At 59.0% G+C, this 14,863-nt stretch overlaps 1 protein-coding gene across 8 annotated transcripts in view; it reads left to right on the forward strand.

Moving 5' to 3' along the window:
- LOC129405627 (collagen alpha-1(XIII) chain-like) overlaps positions 1-14,863 on the forward strand; it is a 75,418-nt gene that overhangs the window by 45,502 nt on the left and 15,053 nt on the right. For 6 of the 8 annotated variants that reach the window (XM_055142288.1, XM_055142289.1, XM_055142290.1 and 3 more), the window contains exons 19-29: positions 2,232-2,285; positions 2,832-2,918; positions 3,648-3,701; positions 4,366-4,410; positions 4,702-4,770; positions 6,135-6,158; positions 6,757-6,819; positions 9,024-9,068; positions 11,814-11,855; positions 12,486-12,512; positions 13,156-13,236. In XM_055142288.1, coding sequence (XP_054998263.1) covers positions 2,232-2,285; positions 2,832-2,918; positions 3,648-3,701; positions 4,366-4,410; positions 4,702-4,770; positions 6,135-6,158; positions 6,757-6,819; positions 9,024-9,068; positions 11,814-11,855; positions 12,486-12,512; positions 13,156-13,236 — 591 coding nt within the window. The remainder of the gene's footprint in view (positions 1-2,231; positions 2,286-2,831; positions 2,919-3,647; positions 3,702-4,365; positions 4,411-4,701; positions 4,771-6,134; positions 6,159-6,756; positions 6,820-9,023; positions 9,069-11,813; positions 11,856-12,485; positions 12,513-13,155; positions 13,237-14,863) is intronic. The other 2 variants (XM_055142291.1, XM_055142292.1) reach the window with 2 other exon arrangements.

Consider the following 14,863-nt stretch of genomic DNA (forward strand, 5'->3'; position numbering starts at 1 on the left):
CATTTTACTTGCTGTTCCCTTCTCTGAGTTGCCCAGAATGAGAGAACAGCCTCCAAGCCATGGTGACAACCTCCTGGTACTTATTTCTACTATTCTTGGGTGTTCGTCTTATAGTCTATTATTCTATATTCCACAGATGAGTGCAATCTTTCTATGTCTGTCTCTCTCTTTCTGACTCATTTCACTTAGCATGATACTTTCCATGTAGATCCACTTATATGCAAACGTCATGACCTCATTTTTTCTAACAGCTGCATAGTATTCCATTGTATATATGTACCAGAGTTTCTTCAACCAGTCATCTGTTCTAGGGCACTCGGGTTTTTTCCAGATTCTGCCTATTGTAAACAGTGCTGCGGTGAACATATAAGTGCATATGTCACTTCGACTATACTTTTTGGCTTTTCTGGGATATATTCCCAGCAGTGGTATTGCTGGGTCAAATGGGAGCTCAACCTCAAGTTTTTTGAGAGTCGTCCATACTGTTTTCCAAAAGGGCTGAACTAGCCGGCATTCCCACCAGCAGTGTAGAAGGGTCCCTTTCTCCCCACATCCTCTCCAACAGCGGTTGCTTTTGTTCTTTTGGATGTGTGCTAGCCTCTGTGGTGTGAGGTGGTATCTCATGGTTGTTTTGATCTGCATCTCTCTGACGATTAGTGATGTAGAGCACTTTTTCATGTGTCTTTTGGCCATTCGTATCTCTTCCTTGGTAAAGTTTCTGTTCATTTCTTCGCCCCATTTTTTGATGGGGTTGGATGTTTTCTTCTTGTAGAGTTCAACCAGTGCTTTATATACCCTTGATATCAACCCCTTATCTGATGGGTATTGTGTAAATATCCTTTCCCATTCGTAGATAGTCTTTGTATTCTGGTCGCTGTTTCTTTTGCGGTGCAGAAGCTTTTTAGTTTAATGTAGTCCCATTTGTTGATCTCTGTTTTTACTAGATTGCTTAGTTCCGTGTCATCTTTGAAGATGCCTTTATCTTCAATATCCTGGAGGGTTTTGCCTACCTTGTCTTCAATGTACCTTATGGTTTGTAAACCTGCTAATTTTAAAAAAGAAAAATGTTTCTTCGGTCAGATACATCTGGGAAATACGAGATTCAGAGCAGCAGCTGCCACCCCTGAGAGCCAGTGCCGACCTTCGGGGGCCGGAGAAGCCGTCTCCCGACCACAGAGCTCCCTGGCTTTTCTTTAAGGGGGTCAGCCATGGGGCCCAGCTGTGCAGTGAAGGAGCATCTTAGTCTAGCGGGGGGGCATGCCGGCCCGCGTTGAGAAGGCTCCGTGGCTGGGGTTGAGGAAGAAGGCACGGCAGAGAGACGCCAAGTGTGCCCCAGCTGCCCGGACCGAGGGCGCAGACTGGGTGGCCGGCCCCGGCATGCCTTCCCGCCAGGCAGTGGGCGGATGAGACCGGCTGCGGGAAGCCGGGCCGGCCTCTCTCCGGCTTTCCCGGGGCCCCTGTCCACAGCGCCCCAGCCCCAGCTCTGCCCACCCGACTTGTTCGTGTCCTGATTCCCCCTTAGACAAGCACACGGGGCCTGCTGAGTCAGGGGCCCAGGCTGACCAGCCGCCTCCTAGCCCAGCCCGCTCTGTCTGAGGAGCCACACTCGGAGGGCCGGGGGGGTTAGGGCCTTCAGCGGCAGCTCTGGGGAAAACGAGATTCTGTTTGTTTTTCTTTTTGAATCACACTGGCAATGCTCGAGGGTCTCCCCTGACTCTGCACTCAGGAATTACCCCTGGCAGTGTTTGGAGGATGCCGGGGATCGAACCCGGGTCAGCTGAATGCAAGGCAAACGCCCTCCCTGCTGGACTATCACTCCGGCCCCCGGGAAAACAAGGAGGCGAGCTTCTTACAGTGCTCCTTTCTGAGAAGTTTGGGGCCTTTTCTCTCCCTAGGGAGGAAGTGGCTAGGAGGGCCTCCAGGCCACCCGCAGTGCAAGGGCAGAGTAGGGCCCAGAGGTTCCCTGGATAAGGCCCTCTGGACGCCCCAGCACAGCCCTGAAGGGACAGTCTTGGCCTTTGGCATGAGACAGTGACACAGGCCATCACCCTGTCACCCGTGTGAAAGGGTCTGGGGAAGGAGCAGGGACCGAGGGGTGGCCCCAGGAAGCAGAGGCCTCCTGGAGGTTGCTCTCAGAGGGCCAGGGAGGAATGAGAGGAAGGCCTGGCTTCTGGGTCCTTCTAGAGCATTCCGGAGGTATCCCAGCGCCGTGCTGTGTGTTTCCTCGGCAGGGCGAGAAGGGGGCTGCGGGCGCTCCCGGGCTCCTTGGACTCCTGGGGCAGAAGGTGAGTCTGGCCGCGGGCCCATGCCCACTGCCCACTGCACTCACATGCCCACCCCGTCCCTTCCGGACCGGGCACGGAGCAGCACTGGAACACAGCCAGATTCTCCGGGAGGGGAGATCATGGGGGCCACAGGGGAGGGCCTGAGTAGCCAGAAAGTGGCTACGCTTTATTTTGTTTGGAGGCCACAACCAGCTGCGCTCAGTGATTGCTTCCGGCAGTGCTCGGGAGAGCATATGGGATGCCAGGGATCGAACCCGGGTCTGTCGTGTGTCAGGCAAATGCCCCCGCTGCTGTACTTACTATCACTTCCGCCCCGTTTTAGTTGGTCTCCGGTCAGGGTCTGTGCAGAGGTTCCCCACACGCTGAGGGCGGGGGCAGCCCGGAGCATCACTGAGCATGCTCCGGGCTGCCCTGAGGAGCCCCTGGGCCCACCAACCCTCACTGGCCCCCCCAGGGTGTCGGGTGCGGGGATACTGCTGAGCCCTGGGGTTGGCAGCCAGGGGACCCGCGGTGGTGACGCTCGCTCACTCACTCGCTCGCCCTCAGGGAGAGAAGGGCGAAGCAGGAAACGCCATTGGAGGAGGCAGAGGGGAGCCCGGACCCCCAGGACTCCCGGGGCCCCCGGGGCCAAAGGTGAGTCTCTCCTGGGGAACGGCACCTCGACGTGCATCCTCTGTGTCCCAGACCCCTGCTACTGCCCGCGCTGGCTCAGGAGGGTCAGCAGGCCGGGGGGCTGCCCCCAGGTAGCCCCTATCCCAGTGGCGGTGACATAACCAAGTCAGAGAGACCCCCCCACACCCGGCCCCAGACTCTGAGCAGTCAGCCAGGTGCAGCAGGGCCCCCCCTGTAATGGACCGCCCGCCACTTCCCTGCACTGAGGGGCCTGCAGACCTGGCTGGGACCCCCAGAGCAGGGGCCGCTGGATTTGAGCAGCCCTGGGAGGTGTGGGCTGGGCTTCTAAGGAGGGGTCGGCACCTCTGTGAGGGGTCGGCATCTCTGGGGGGGGGTCAGCGTCTCTGTGAGGGGGTCAGTGTCTCTGGGGGGCCAACATCTCTATGGGGGTCAGAATCGCTGGGGGCAGCATCTCTGGGGGGGTCAGCGTTTCTGTGGGGGTCAGCATCTCTGTTGGGGGCAGCATCTCTGCAGGGATCAGTGCTTCTGTGGGGGGCTGAGACCCTCCTGGGCTGGTGTCCTGAGGGGGCCGGGAGGTGCTAGTGACTGGGGCAGAAGCAGGAGGAGGAGGGTGTCGGGATATGGGGGGAGCCCTGGGCGGGGCCCAAGGGAGGGGGAGCGAGGAGCCCATGCAGTGGAAGAGGCCTGACCTGCCGCACTCCACGCCTCAGCCCTGCCCTCCTTCCCCAGGGAGAAGCTGGCGCTGAGGGCCAGGCCGGGGCCCCTGGACAGCAAGGAAGCAAGGTACGGAGGCCCGGCCATGAGCACGGCCGTGTCAGTGTCCTGGAACCGGACCCCCCACAGCCAGGCCCCCACAGGAGTCGGGTGCAGGGTTGGCGCTGGGCCGTCCTTAGAGAACCTTCTGGAGACAGCAGACGTGCTGAGGGGTAGAGATGTGGGCTGGGGAGAGACCAGGGCCCGGCTCCTCCCCTCCTCTCCGATGCTGAGCGAGGGGGGGGGGCGGCGGGGAATGGTGGAAGGCTGTGTCCCTCTGGGGCTGGAACTCCCTGCTATCGGGGTCTCCATGACGGACACCCCAGCTCCGAGCCGGGGGGGGGGCGCCATGTGCCTGACCCCTGCTAGTGCCCCGCACTGCCCCCCGCCCCGCACAGATGGGGCCTTTCATAAGCAGAGGGACCTCAAAAAGGAGAGCCGGCCAGGTCCTCCATGGCCCCAGAGGACTGTCCAGGGTGGAGGGGACAGAGGGGCCACAGAGCCCCACAGGGAAGGGACGGAAGGTTCTGGAAAGGGAGATGGTTCATGCAGGGTGAGGGATGAGTGACCCCTGGCGTCTGTGCCCGCCCAGGGAGGGAGCAGAGTGCCCGGGCCGCCTGCCCGGCTGCAAATACAGGGCCACCTGAGTGACCTGTCCCCTTGTCCCTTCCTTACCCCCGTGTTCCGTCCACAGGGGGATCCCGGAGCAGCTGGAGTGCAGGGACCCGCTGGCCCCCCGGTACGTGGCGTCCCACCCAGCGGCACTGCACAGGAGGGGCCTCCCCGGAGTCACAGGGGCGTGGCCGGGCCTGGGAGGGGCCAGGGGAAGGCTGCGACCAGGCCAGGATCACAGGATCGCAGAATCCGGGGGCTGGTCCACCCACCGAGGTCCAGCTGCCCATGCGGGGTCTGCTCGGGGGGTTCTGGACCCCGGGACAGGCTGGCACGTTTCTACCCCTGCCACTCTGTCCCCTGCACCTGTGCTGGGGCCACCCGCTGACCCGGGCCCGCCCCCTCCTCTGTCTTGCAGGGCGCCAAGGGGGAACCGGGCAAAGGCGAGATGGTGGGCTACAACGGCAACATCAGCGAGGCGCTCCAGGTGCGCGGGAGGGATCAGCACCCCAGGGTGCACCGGCTCCGTCTCTCAGCCCAGCTGGCCAGGTCTCCTGCCCAGGAGGGCACCCAGGAGCTGGACGACCTTCGCAGGGGTCCCTCATCCTGCACGGTTCCCATTCGGACCTGGTGGTCTTCCGGCCATTGTGAGGACGTTGTTGGGGGCAGGTGTCCGGAGGGCGGGCCTGACTCATTAGCCCCAAAGACCAAGCGTGTCCACCCCTCCTTAGAGCCACCTAAACGTGTCCCCAGATATCGCCTGGTGTCCCCCAGAGCCCCGAGCGACTCTGGGGCTCGAGACCCCTCATTCGAAGGAATCTTTTTTTTTTTTTTTTTTTAATTTTTTATTGAGTCACCATGTGGAAAGTTACAAAGTTTTCAGGTTTAAATCTCAGTTATACAATGCTCGAATACCCATCCCTTCACCAGTGCTCATATTCCACCACCAAGAATCCCAGTATAGCTCCACCCTGCCCCCTCACACCCCAAACCTCCCCATGCCCCTAGCCCCTCCACCCTAAGACCCCCGCCTGTGTAACTAATAAATTTCACTTTACTTTCATTTTAATTGCATACAATATTTCAACAAAACTCACTATTACTGTTTGGAGAGTCTCTCCCCTAAAGTCAGACCTGCTGAAAAGGAAGCATTAGATAATTTGTTTTCCATTGCTGAGGATGAAGAGGTATGAGGTCGAGTGACCACACTTTGCGGCCTCTCAGTTTTGGGTTCGAAGGAATCTTTGTGCCTGTGTTTCCAGAGCAGAAGGTCTGGCAGAGGCCAACAGTGGTCCCGGGGGTTGATTTTTGAGGGGGCTCCTATTTTGCTATATTGTGTTTGTCTGGGAAATGCCAGAGCTCAGAGAAAGAGCAAAAAGCAAAGGCGGGCCGCCATGAAGCAGGAGAGAGAACGGCCGGCGGGCAGGGCGCTTGTCTTGCTCATGGCTCACCCCGGTGCAAATCCCCGGCACCCGTAGGGTCCCTGAGCCCCGCCAGGAGTGACTCCTGAGCACAGAGCCAGGTGTAAGCCCTGAACACCCCCAGGTGTGGCCCCGACCCCCCTCCCATTTCCCAAACGGAGGGTCCCTGTGTGCAAACAAGAATGAGGGGGTCTCTCCCCTCCCTCAGTGGAGCAGCAGGTGTGGGGGCCAGGGAGGCCGGTGGGCACAGACCCCGGAGCAGCATTTGTGAGATGTGGCTGCAAACCTCTGGGCCAGGTGTGGGGTGGGGCGGGGCTGGGAGGTACTGAGCCTGCCGAGAGGGTCCGTGTGCCCCAAGACTGGACGGAGGCCCCTCGGCTGGCGTGCCCACTCTGCCCCCTCTGACTGACCCTGTGCTGTTCATTTCCAGGAGATCCGCACGCTGGCCCTGATGGTGAGCCTCCCCGGCTGGGGGCGGCAGAGGCCTGGGGGGAGGGGGGGAACAGGGGCAGAGGGTGTTGGGGTCTCCCGCTGAGCTCCTGCCTGCCTCTCCCTGCACTCATCACCTCCTCCTGGCTCCTCCCAGGAGCTGCCCACTGAGGCCCCTGCAGGCTGCTTACTGGGGCCCTTCCAATGACTGTGTCTTCCTGGAGCCCCTGGGGGCCAGGGCCCTTTATCTCGCCTGGCCCCACCTATTTCCTTCCTGTGACCCCCTCCTATCGGCTGCCCCCCTGATCTTGTGCTGTGGCCCCCCACGTATGCACTTCTCACCTGTGGCCCCTGGGAATATATCCTGTGGGCCCCAGAGGGCAATGAACCCCCCAGGTCAGAAACGTTGGCATAGCAGCACAGCCAGGGGTCTAGCACCCCCCGCCTGCCCCCTCTAACCCAGACTCACTGGGGCATCTCTGCTCGCTTCTGCAGCTCCTGGCGCTGCCTCTGCAGTGTTTGCCCAGCGGGAGACGCCAGAGGCAGCTCCCAGGAGCAGCCTCAGATGCGCCCGGGCCCCTCCTCACCAGACCGCGCCTCCACTTCCATTTCTGTTTTTCTAGGGCCCACCTGGTCTTCCCGGGCAAATCGGCCCACCTGGTGCTCCAGGGACCCCAGGCCAAAAGGTAACGCTTGTCTCCACACACCCTCACAACTCACACACACACATACACTCACACCCTCTCTCTCTCTCTCTCACACACGTACACACCCTCACACCTGCCCTCACACACACTCTCTCACACACACACACCACACTCACACACACCCTCACACATACCCTCTCACACACACACACACACACACCACACTCACACATACCCTCTCACACACATACACCCTCACACATACCCTCACACCTCACACACACCCTCACACATTCCCTCATAGATACCTTCTCTCATACATACCCTCTCACACATACATACAAACACATACACTCACACACCCTTTCACACACTCACACAACCCTCTCACATATACTCACATCCTCACTAACACACATTCACACCCTCTCACACATACTCACACTGACACCCTCACACACACCCACATACATTCACACACGCTTACACACATCCTCTCACACATGCTTACATAGACTCACCCACATGCTCACAAACATACACCCTGCCCCACACACTGACAGTCCACACACAACCACACAATCACACATTCTCACTCACACACTATACACTCACATTCAGACAAACACACTCGAACACTCACATACTTGCACACCTTCTCTCTCTCTCTCTCTCTCTCTCTCTCTCTCCTCTCTCTCTCACACACATACACACACAGTCTGTCCAGACAACACACCCACTCTCTTTCTGTTGTCCGCACTTGCATCATTTTGCCTTCTGAGGACAGACTTCTCTCCTTCCTCACCCTCCTGAGCTGTGAGGATGAAGGGGGCCTGGAGGGCAGGTTTGGGGGAGCCCAAGGAGGGAGGGCCGAGCTCGAAGGGGCCGTGGACACTGTGGTGCAAACAAGGATTGTGGCACCCACACCACCCGTGGCCAGGCTGTCTGGCCCCGAGCACTGGCCCCTGCCATTGGGACAAGGTGCAGCTGGCCGGGCAGCTCCTGCCAGTGCCCAGCTGTGCTGGCCCCTCAGCGGAGCCACCTCTGCTCCTCACGCATTCCCCCACAGGTGCTGGGGGCTGGGGTTTCAGCCATCCCCCGACCCGGGGCTCTGCCAGAGCCATCAGCATCATGGGCTGTACTGTTCCGAGCACTGGGGAAGCCTCAGCTCCGAGAGCAGCATGACCCTCTCGCTTCCCACACGGGCTACCCCCCTGCATGTGTGAGAGGCCGCCCCATCTCCCGACAGCCCCAGATGACTGACCCTGGCCAGCAGCCTGCCTGTCCTTCCAGGCCAGGGCCAGAGGGAGTGTCCACACAGGCCAGCACAACCGGCTGTGTGTGTGCCTGTGTGTCTGGGTGGGAATGTGGCCACGTGTGTCGCTTTGTGCCTGTGTACGTGTGTGACTGTGTCTATGAGTGTGTGTTCGTGTGTCTGCAGATGAGGGTGACAACGTTGTGTTTGTGTATGCCAGTGTATCTCTGGGTCTGAGTCTGTGCACATGTATACATGTGTGTGAGTGTGCATGTGCCTTTGGGTGTGTATATTGTATGTCTGTGTATGAGTGGAGGTGTGTGTCTATCTCCATGGGTGTGTATATATGTGCATGTCTGTATGTATGTGTGTGTATGTATGTATGTATGTATGGGGCAAGTGTGTGCATGTGTGTGTGTGTGTGTGCATATTTCTGAGTATTCTGTAAGTATGTCTGTGTGTAATATATTTTTGTTTGGGAGTTTGTTTGTTTGGGGGTCACACCCAGCAATGCTCGTGGGTTACTCCTGGCTTCCTGGCTCTGCACTCAGGAATCACTCCTGGCAGTACTCGGGGACCATATGGGGTGGTGGGGGTTGAACCCGGGTGTAGCACCCTACCTGCTGTATTGTCCCTGCAGCCCCATGTGATATATTTTAAACATAATGTCAACATGCTGCTGATCAATCTGCTGCCATCCTGTCATACAAGTTATCCCGTAATCATGAGTGTCAGAGTCCATCCTGTCTGACACAGGATGTTGGTTATGGGGTCCCTGGGGGACAGAGGACCGTGCTGCCAGCTCCACACACAGGAGCTGCCCTGTGTGCCGGAACCCCAGACCTGGAGCCTTGGTGCTCTGTCCTCTGCGCTGACCGCAACAGCCTCTACACATTTCTGGGTGACTGAGGCCAGCCTGGCCACGGAAGTGAGGAGACGTGCCCAGGCCTGAGTGCGGGCACCCACCCCTGGTGTTTTGTGCCCACAGGGAGAGAAAGGAGAGCCCGGGGAGAAGGGGGACTCAGGAGCAGAGGTATGTGGACTCTCTGAGTGACCCCAGCACACAGACATGCGTCTCCAGCAAAGACAACACCGTCGTGTTCTAGCAGGAAACGGACGCCTGCCCTCAGTGGGCGGGAAGCCGAATGCTCCCTGTGCCCACATGGGGGGTCTCCCGGCTCCCCTGTTGATTGGGCCCCCAATAGTACTCCAGGTACTGGAGTTTATAGAGAGGAAAATGCAGCCCCCAGCAGCTCGGGGCTGGGGGATGCACCCCCAAGGAGGCACATTTAGGCAGCATCTGGAAGGCTTTGTACACGTTTGCCTAGAAGCTTCTAGGTGGGCCTTCTGGGGCAGGGCAAGGTGGGGGACAGGCCAGGTGGTGAGGGTGGGAGCAGGTTCTCTGGAGACGGGAGGAAATGATAACTATTTATAGGTTCAAGGAAGAAAGGCAGGAAGGCTACAGAAGACACTAGTATGTGGGGGGCCTCAGAACCCCTGCAAGCAGTGGAGGGGACAAGGGGTTCTTAACTGGGAGGGGAGGAGGGAGAGGAAGAAAGAAAGAAAAAGGAAGAAAGCGAAGAAAGGGGAAGGAAGGAAGGAAGGAAGGAAGGAAGGAAGGAAGGAAGGAAGGAAGGAAGGAAGGAAGGAAGGAAGGAAGGAAGGAAGGAAGGAAGGAAGGAAGAGAAAGGTGACAGTGCAGTGGGCAGTACTCAGCCAACACAGGTACCATCCTGCACCCCATATGACCCAGAGCCCTGCCAGAAGTGACCCCTGAGCACAGAGCCAGGAGTAAACTCTGAGCACTACTGGGTGTGGCCCAAACACCATAATTCTATAAAACTTAAAAGAAAGAACACAAGCATATGTACCGGAAGTCGTGTTTTATGGGTGCTGGGCCACCCAGGCGCCATCTCAAAGCCGAGACAGAGACCACCAAGCTGTTGTCCCTGGAGAGGTCCCCTAGGGCCCTGTCGCCACTTCAAGTCACCAGCCCTGTCAGTATTTAGCAAAACAGGCCTGATTATAGAACATGCATGTTCCTCATTGAGAGATGCCGTCTCCTAAAGAAACGCTCTTAAATGCAAGTAAAGCCTAGTGTGCAAAAAAAAAAATTCTTCCAGAAGTATTTAAAGATGAATCAGAAACAGCCTGCATTTCTAACGAGAAGGAAATGATCAAATAGCTTATGGTCATAATACTAATGGTAATAATGGTCTCCAGGCTCAGGCTGTCCTGATGCCAAGCACGGCTCAGGCCTGGCTGGCCTACAACTCATTTATTCCACTTAATGAATCCACATCAACATTAAAAGGAGCCTGGTGGGGCACATTCCCCCCGAAAAATATGGGAAAATGAGTGTCGTGTTAAGTGAAAAAGAGCAGAGAACGAAATTATAGATATAATGTCACCCTAAGTATAAACATCCATTCAAACACATTTTATGTGTTTAAGCAGAAAGAAAGCCAAATATTAGCTGTCCTTTTCTGCCAGATAGATAAGTGTGAGTTTTTATTCGTCTTCCTTCTTTCAACTTTGTTTGTTTGTTTGTGTTTTGTTTTGGAGGCACACCCAGTGTTGCTCAGGGCTTCCTCCCCCTGGCACGGTGCTCAGGAATTACTCCTAGCGGACCATCTGGGACGCTGGGGATGGAACATGGGCTGGCTGCGTGCAGGGCAAGCGTCTTACCCGCTGTACTAATTGCTCTGGGCCCTCGATTCTCTTTAATTTATAAACTATTGAAATGGGAACTATGACTTTAGTTTTTCCTACTTTTAAATTTAATTTTTAAAATTTTCAAAACCATCATAGAGTCAAACAGGCCTGGAGCACAGGGAGCGTGTGCAATTATTTGAATGCTGACTCGTGCCTAGGTTTGTAGAACCGGCATCGCAGTGGAGGTGTGTGAGGTCTTTATAATAAGACACTGGAAGTGCTTTCTAAGGGGAGTTGAGGTTCTGCAGGCTGAATTTCCCCAGGGGGAGGGGCTGCCTGTCTGGCCTACAACTCATTTATTCCACTTAATGAATCCACATCAACATTAAAAGGAGCCTGGTGGGGCACATTCCCCCCGAAAAATATGGGAAAATGGGGTCCCTGTCCCGGCCACGTGGCAGGCAACTCGGCGTTGGGCAGATGAGTGGCTCACAGCAAGTGGCAGCTCTGAAGTGGGGTGACCAGGGCAGGAAGCAGGGGGCAGGCCCCCTTCCAGCCTCTGGAGTGGCAGGCTCAGGAGAGAGGCCGTGAGGTTGGCCTCCCCCCACGGCCTGCCTCACCCTCCCGCGCCCGCCTGCCCTCTGAGAAACACTCTTCCAAACCTGGGGGTGCTCGGGGATGCTCCTCAGCAGCCCCCCCTTGCTCCGGGTAACCAAGCTCTGCTCTTCGGGAACAAAGGTCTGCAATGGAGATGCCCGGAGGGGGCCAGGCAGGCCCCAGCTCGGCAGAGTGGTTCTGGCTCAGTACCGCGGGGAGTGGTGGTGGGTGGGCCCAGCAGGGTCCCGGGGGCCCTGGAGGCCAGAGCTCTCACTCAGCTCTAGGCCGCGTGGCCGGGAGTGAGCAGGATCTAGGGCGGACACTCCATGGTCTTCCAGACGCTCGAGGACGGTCCCAGCAGGGCTGTCTGGTGCCCCCAACCCTGTGCAGGCTGGCGCGTCTCTGTCCTGTGCGAACTCCCTCTGGGTGACTCCAGGGCACCACTCTGGCCTCTGACTCATGGTCCCAACCAAAGGCACGGCCATGCCCACAGCCCTGTCCACTCACCGTCTCCCTCTTATTCCAGCTTCCTGGGCCACCTGGGCCAGAAGGGCCTCCCAGACCTCCGGTGAGTGTGACGCGCTCCTCTTGTCCCCCGTAAGCCTCTTTGCCCACTGCTACTGGGTCCCTCCCGTCCCACTCCCTGGCGATCAGGGGCTTCACACAGCTCCGTTCACTGCCACCTCCTCCTCCCAGCGTGGGGTCTCGTAGCCCCCACACCACTTCCAGGGATCTTCCTCCGGAAGTTCATCAGGCCCCTCTCAGGACCCATTTAAACCAGCCAGTGTGGTGGGGTGTGTGTGTGTGGCGGGGGGGGGGTCTGGCTTCCCGGGTTACAGGTAACAAGAGGAGGGGTTTGCAGGAGCCCCTTTGCCTTTCACCCCGAGGTCCTCCGGCTCTGCACCAGCAGACACTGGTCCTTGCAGGTGCCCGGGGTTCTGTGGGCATCACCGGCCTTTGGCCGAGGTGGCAGCAGGACCCAGGAGTGCAAGACTTGGGGGAGCATCCTCGCGCCTTGCATCTATTCATTTCTCTCTGCTGTTTCCTCTGAGATGCCGGTGGGGGCCCTGTGGGGGCTGTGGAGAGGGTGACTCAGACCCCCACCCCAAAGCCTTCTCCCAGAGCCCCAGCTATAGACAAGGATGTGGGCTGCACCCCAGACCTCCTCCTAAGCCTCCTGTCTTGGTTCCCCACACAGGGCCTCCAGGGCGTTCCTGGACCAAAGGTAAGACGGCGCAGGGGGCTGGGTGCAGCGGGAAGAGAGGGTGGGCTTCAGAAGGGGGTGGTCCCTCCCCTAAGTGTGCCAGTGGCGTGTGTGAGGACAGCAGGGAGAGCCCTGTACGTCCCAGCAGCACCAGGGAGCCTTGGGACTCGGCACTCCCCGAGGACGGAGCCTTGTCCCACGTAGCCTGGCCCTCCCGCCCTCGCCCCTGAGTACGGGTGAGGGCACACGATAGAGGGCTGCTGACCAGAGCCCTTTCTTCTCCCAGTGATGTTGGGGGCCTGGGAGCTGCTGAAAGGTGCCTTTGTAGCAACTGCCCGGCCCCCATTGTCCTGCGAGTGATCACTTCTGCCAATGCTGAACTGGCCTTGCCCTGGGGTTTCGCCCCTCCCCTGTGGCTCTGCATCCCTCCCAGCCCCCTCCCCTTCGTGAGGTTTGGCTGTGTGACTGGGGCTGGGGCCGGGGGCAGCAAACTATGGGGCGACCTGGGACACTCCCAACAGAGCTAAGAATTCAGGCCTGGGGGTCCTCTGTGGCAGTCCCTCCTCCCTGCTGCCCCTCCTCGCCAGGACCCCAGAACGTACGGGTGGGCTTTCCAGCACGTGCCTTCTGTGACCCCCCCACCCCCCATCTCTCTCTCCTTTAGGGGGAAGTGGGACTGGAAGGAGCGAAGGGAGAGCAAGGCATCCAGGGAGAAAAAGGAGACCGAGGGGCGCTGGGCCTCCCCGTGAGTATCCGGGGGCCCTGAGCGGGCCAGGCGCTGGGCAGGCCCTCGGGGAGACCGCCGGACACCAGAGCGTCCCACAGCTGCGTGCTCTTACCCGAGGAGCCGGGCCGCAGACTTTGGCCCTGTCTGAGTGCCTGGAGCCGGGGGTGCTGGCCAGGCCAGGCCCCACTGGGAGCCCTCGTCGGGGGCACCCATGAGAGCTGCAGGCCGGACCCTCGGGTCTGAGCCCACGGGGACAGGGCCTGCCCCCACCCCCGCCCCGGAGGGACCCTGGGTCAGCCGCTGCTCTGCTCCCCAGATCTCTGCTCTCAGCCTGCCCGGGCCAGACTCCCCCTAGCAGGGATGGGGGACCACTGAGAGGGCCTCTGCATTGCCAGATGGGGGCTGGACAGCGCCCCAAGGCCCAGAGGCTGCTGGCCTCCTCGCTGCCTTCCTGGAGTCCAGGGCCGCTGTGCTCCGTTATCCCCCAGGCCCCGGTGGGCTCGGCACACTTTTGGTTTCGCGAGATCTGGCAGGGGTCTCACCAGGCTTCCTGTCACTTTCCTTGATGGGCCTTGAGGGGGCAGTGGGTCACTGGAGGTCACATAGAAGTCAGTGGCAGGGCAGGACCAGAGGCCACACTGGGGCCTCCTGTCCATCCCAGGTACATGCAAAGCTGGTCCTGCCCCCAGAGCAGTGAGGAGCCAGGGGCATTTTGGGGCACTCAGTCCCCCCCCACTTGGCGGATGGGGTTCATGTCGCCACAGGAATCCAATGATGGGAGCAAAGACCAGGTCCCTCTCGTGGGCATCGATGCAGGCGAGCTGAGCTGGGCCCTTGGCAGTCGCCAGAGTGAATGCTTTTTGCTGACGCTTCCTCATGCCTTAGTGTGTCTGGAATGACTCAGGACCCCTCACCCCACCCCCCAACCCCCTGGCTCTGTCACACGTTCCCCCAGCTGGTAGGGAACCCTGGAGAGCCCAAGCAGGGGCTGGCACGCAAACAGGTGGCACAGCCCACCACGATGCCCCAGAAAAAGCAAAGAGCCCGATCGCTCGTGTTCGAACATCTGGTCCTAGGCAACAGGGCGCCAGAAAATGGGTGTGCAGGGAAGTACATTTTCCAGCCGAAGGAAACAAACAAACAAGACGTCCTCAGCCTGTGCATGCCCCCAGACAGCCTCAGGGAGGGGCAGGAGCAGACCCTGGACAGCCTCTTCAGGTCAACGAACCGTTGCCTGTGGGGAATGAGGGCCCCGTGTTCGAATCTTCTCCTTTGGCCACCTGCCTGCTCTACGGGGTCACCCCACTTTCTAACATGAAGGAAATGATTTGTGAAATTATTCGATCAGGGGTTGGACAGCCAGGTCAGCCTCGCAACTCGGTTGTACTAGCAACCTCCGGGGGACACCGGCTGGCCACCTCGGCCCCAGCCAGTCTGCTCCAGGGGACACCAGCCATCCACCTCTGTCCCTGCCAGCTGTCCCCGGGCCTTTACGAGAGCCCCCGTCTGGGGCCAGAGCCCGGGCTTGGCTCTGCGGGCAGTTGAGTCGGGGATCTGTCGGCCCCATCAGCTCGGCCCTCACGGAGCCTCCCGGGGTCCCAGGGGATTTACCAGAAAGGCTAGGCAAGCCCCCGCCCGGTCCCCC

Source organism: Sorex araneus, chromosome 6, assembly GCF_027595985.1.
Source record: "Sorex araneus isolate mSorAra2 chromosome 6, mSorAra2.pri, whole genome shotgun sequence".
Classification (NCBI taxonomy): Eukaryota; Metazoa; Chordata; class Mammalia; order Eulipotyphla; family Soricidae; genus Sorex; species Sorex araneus.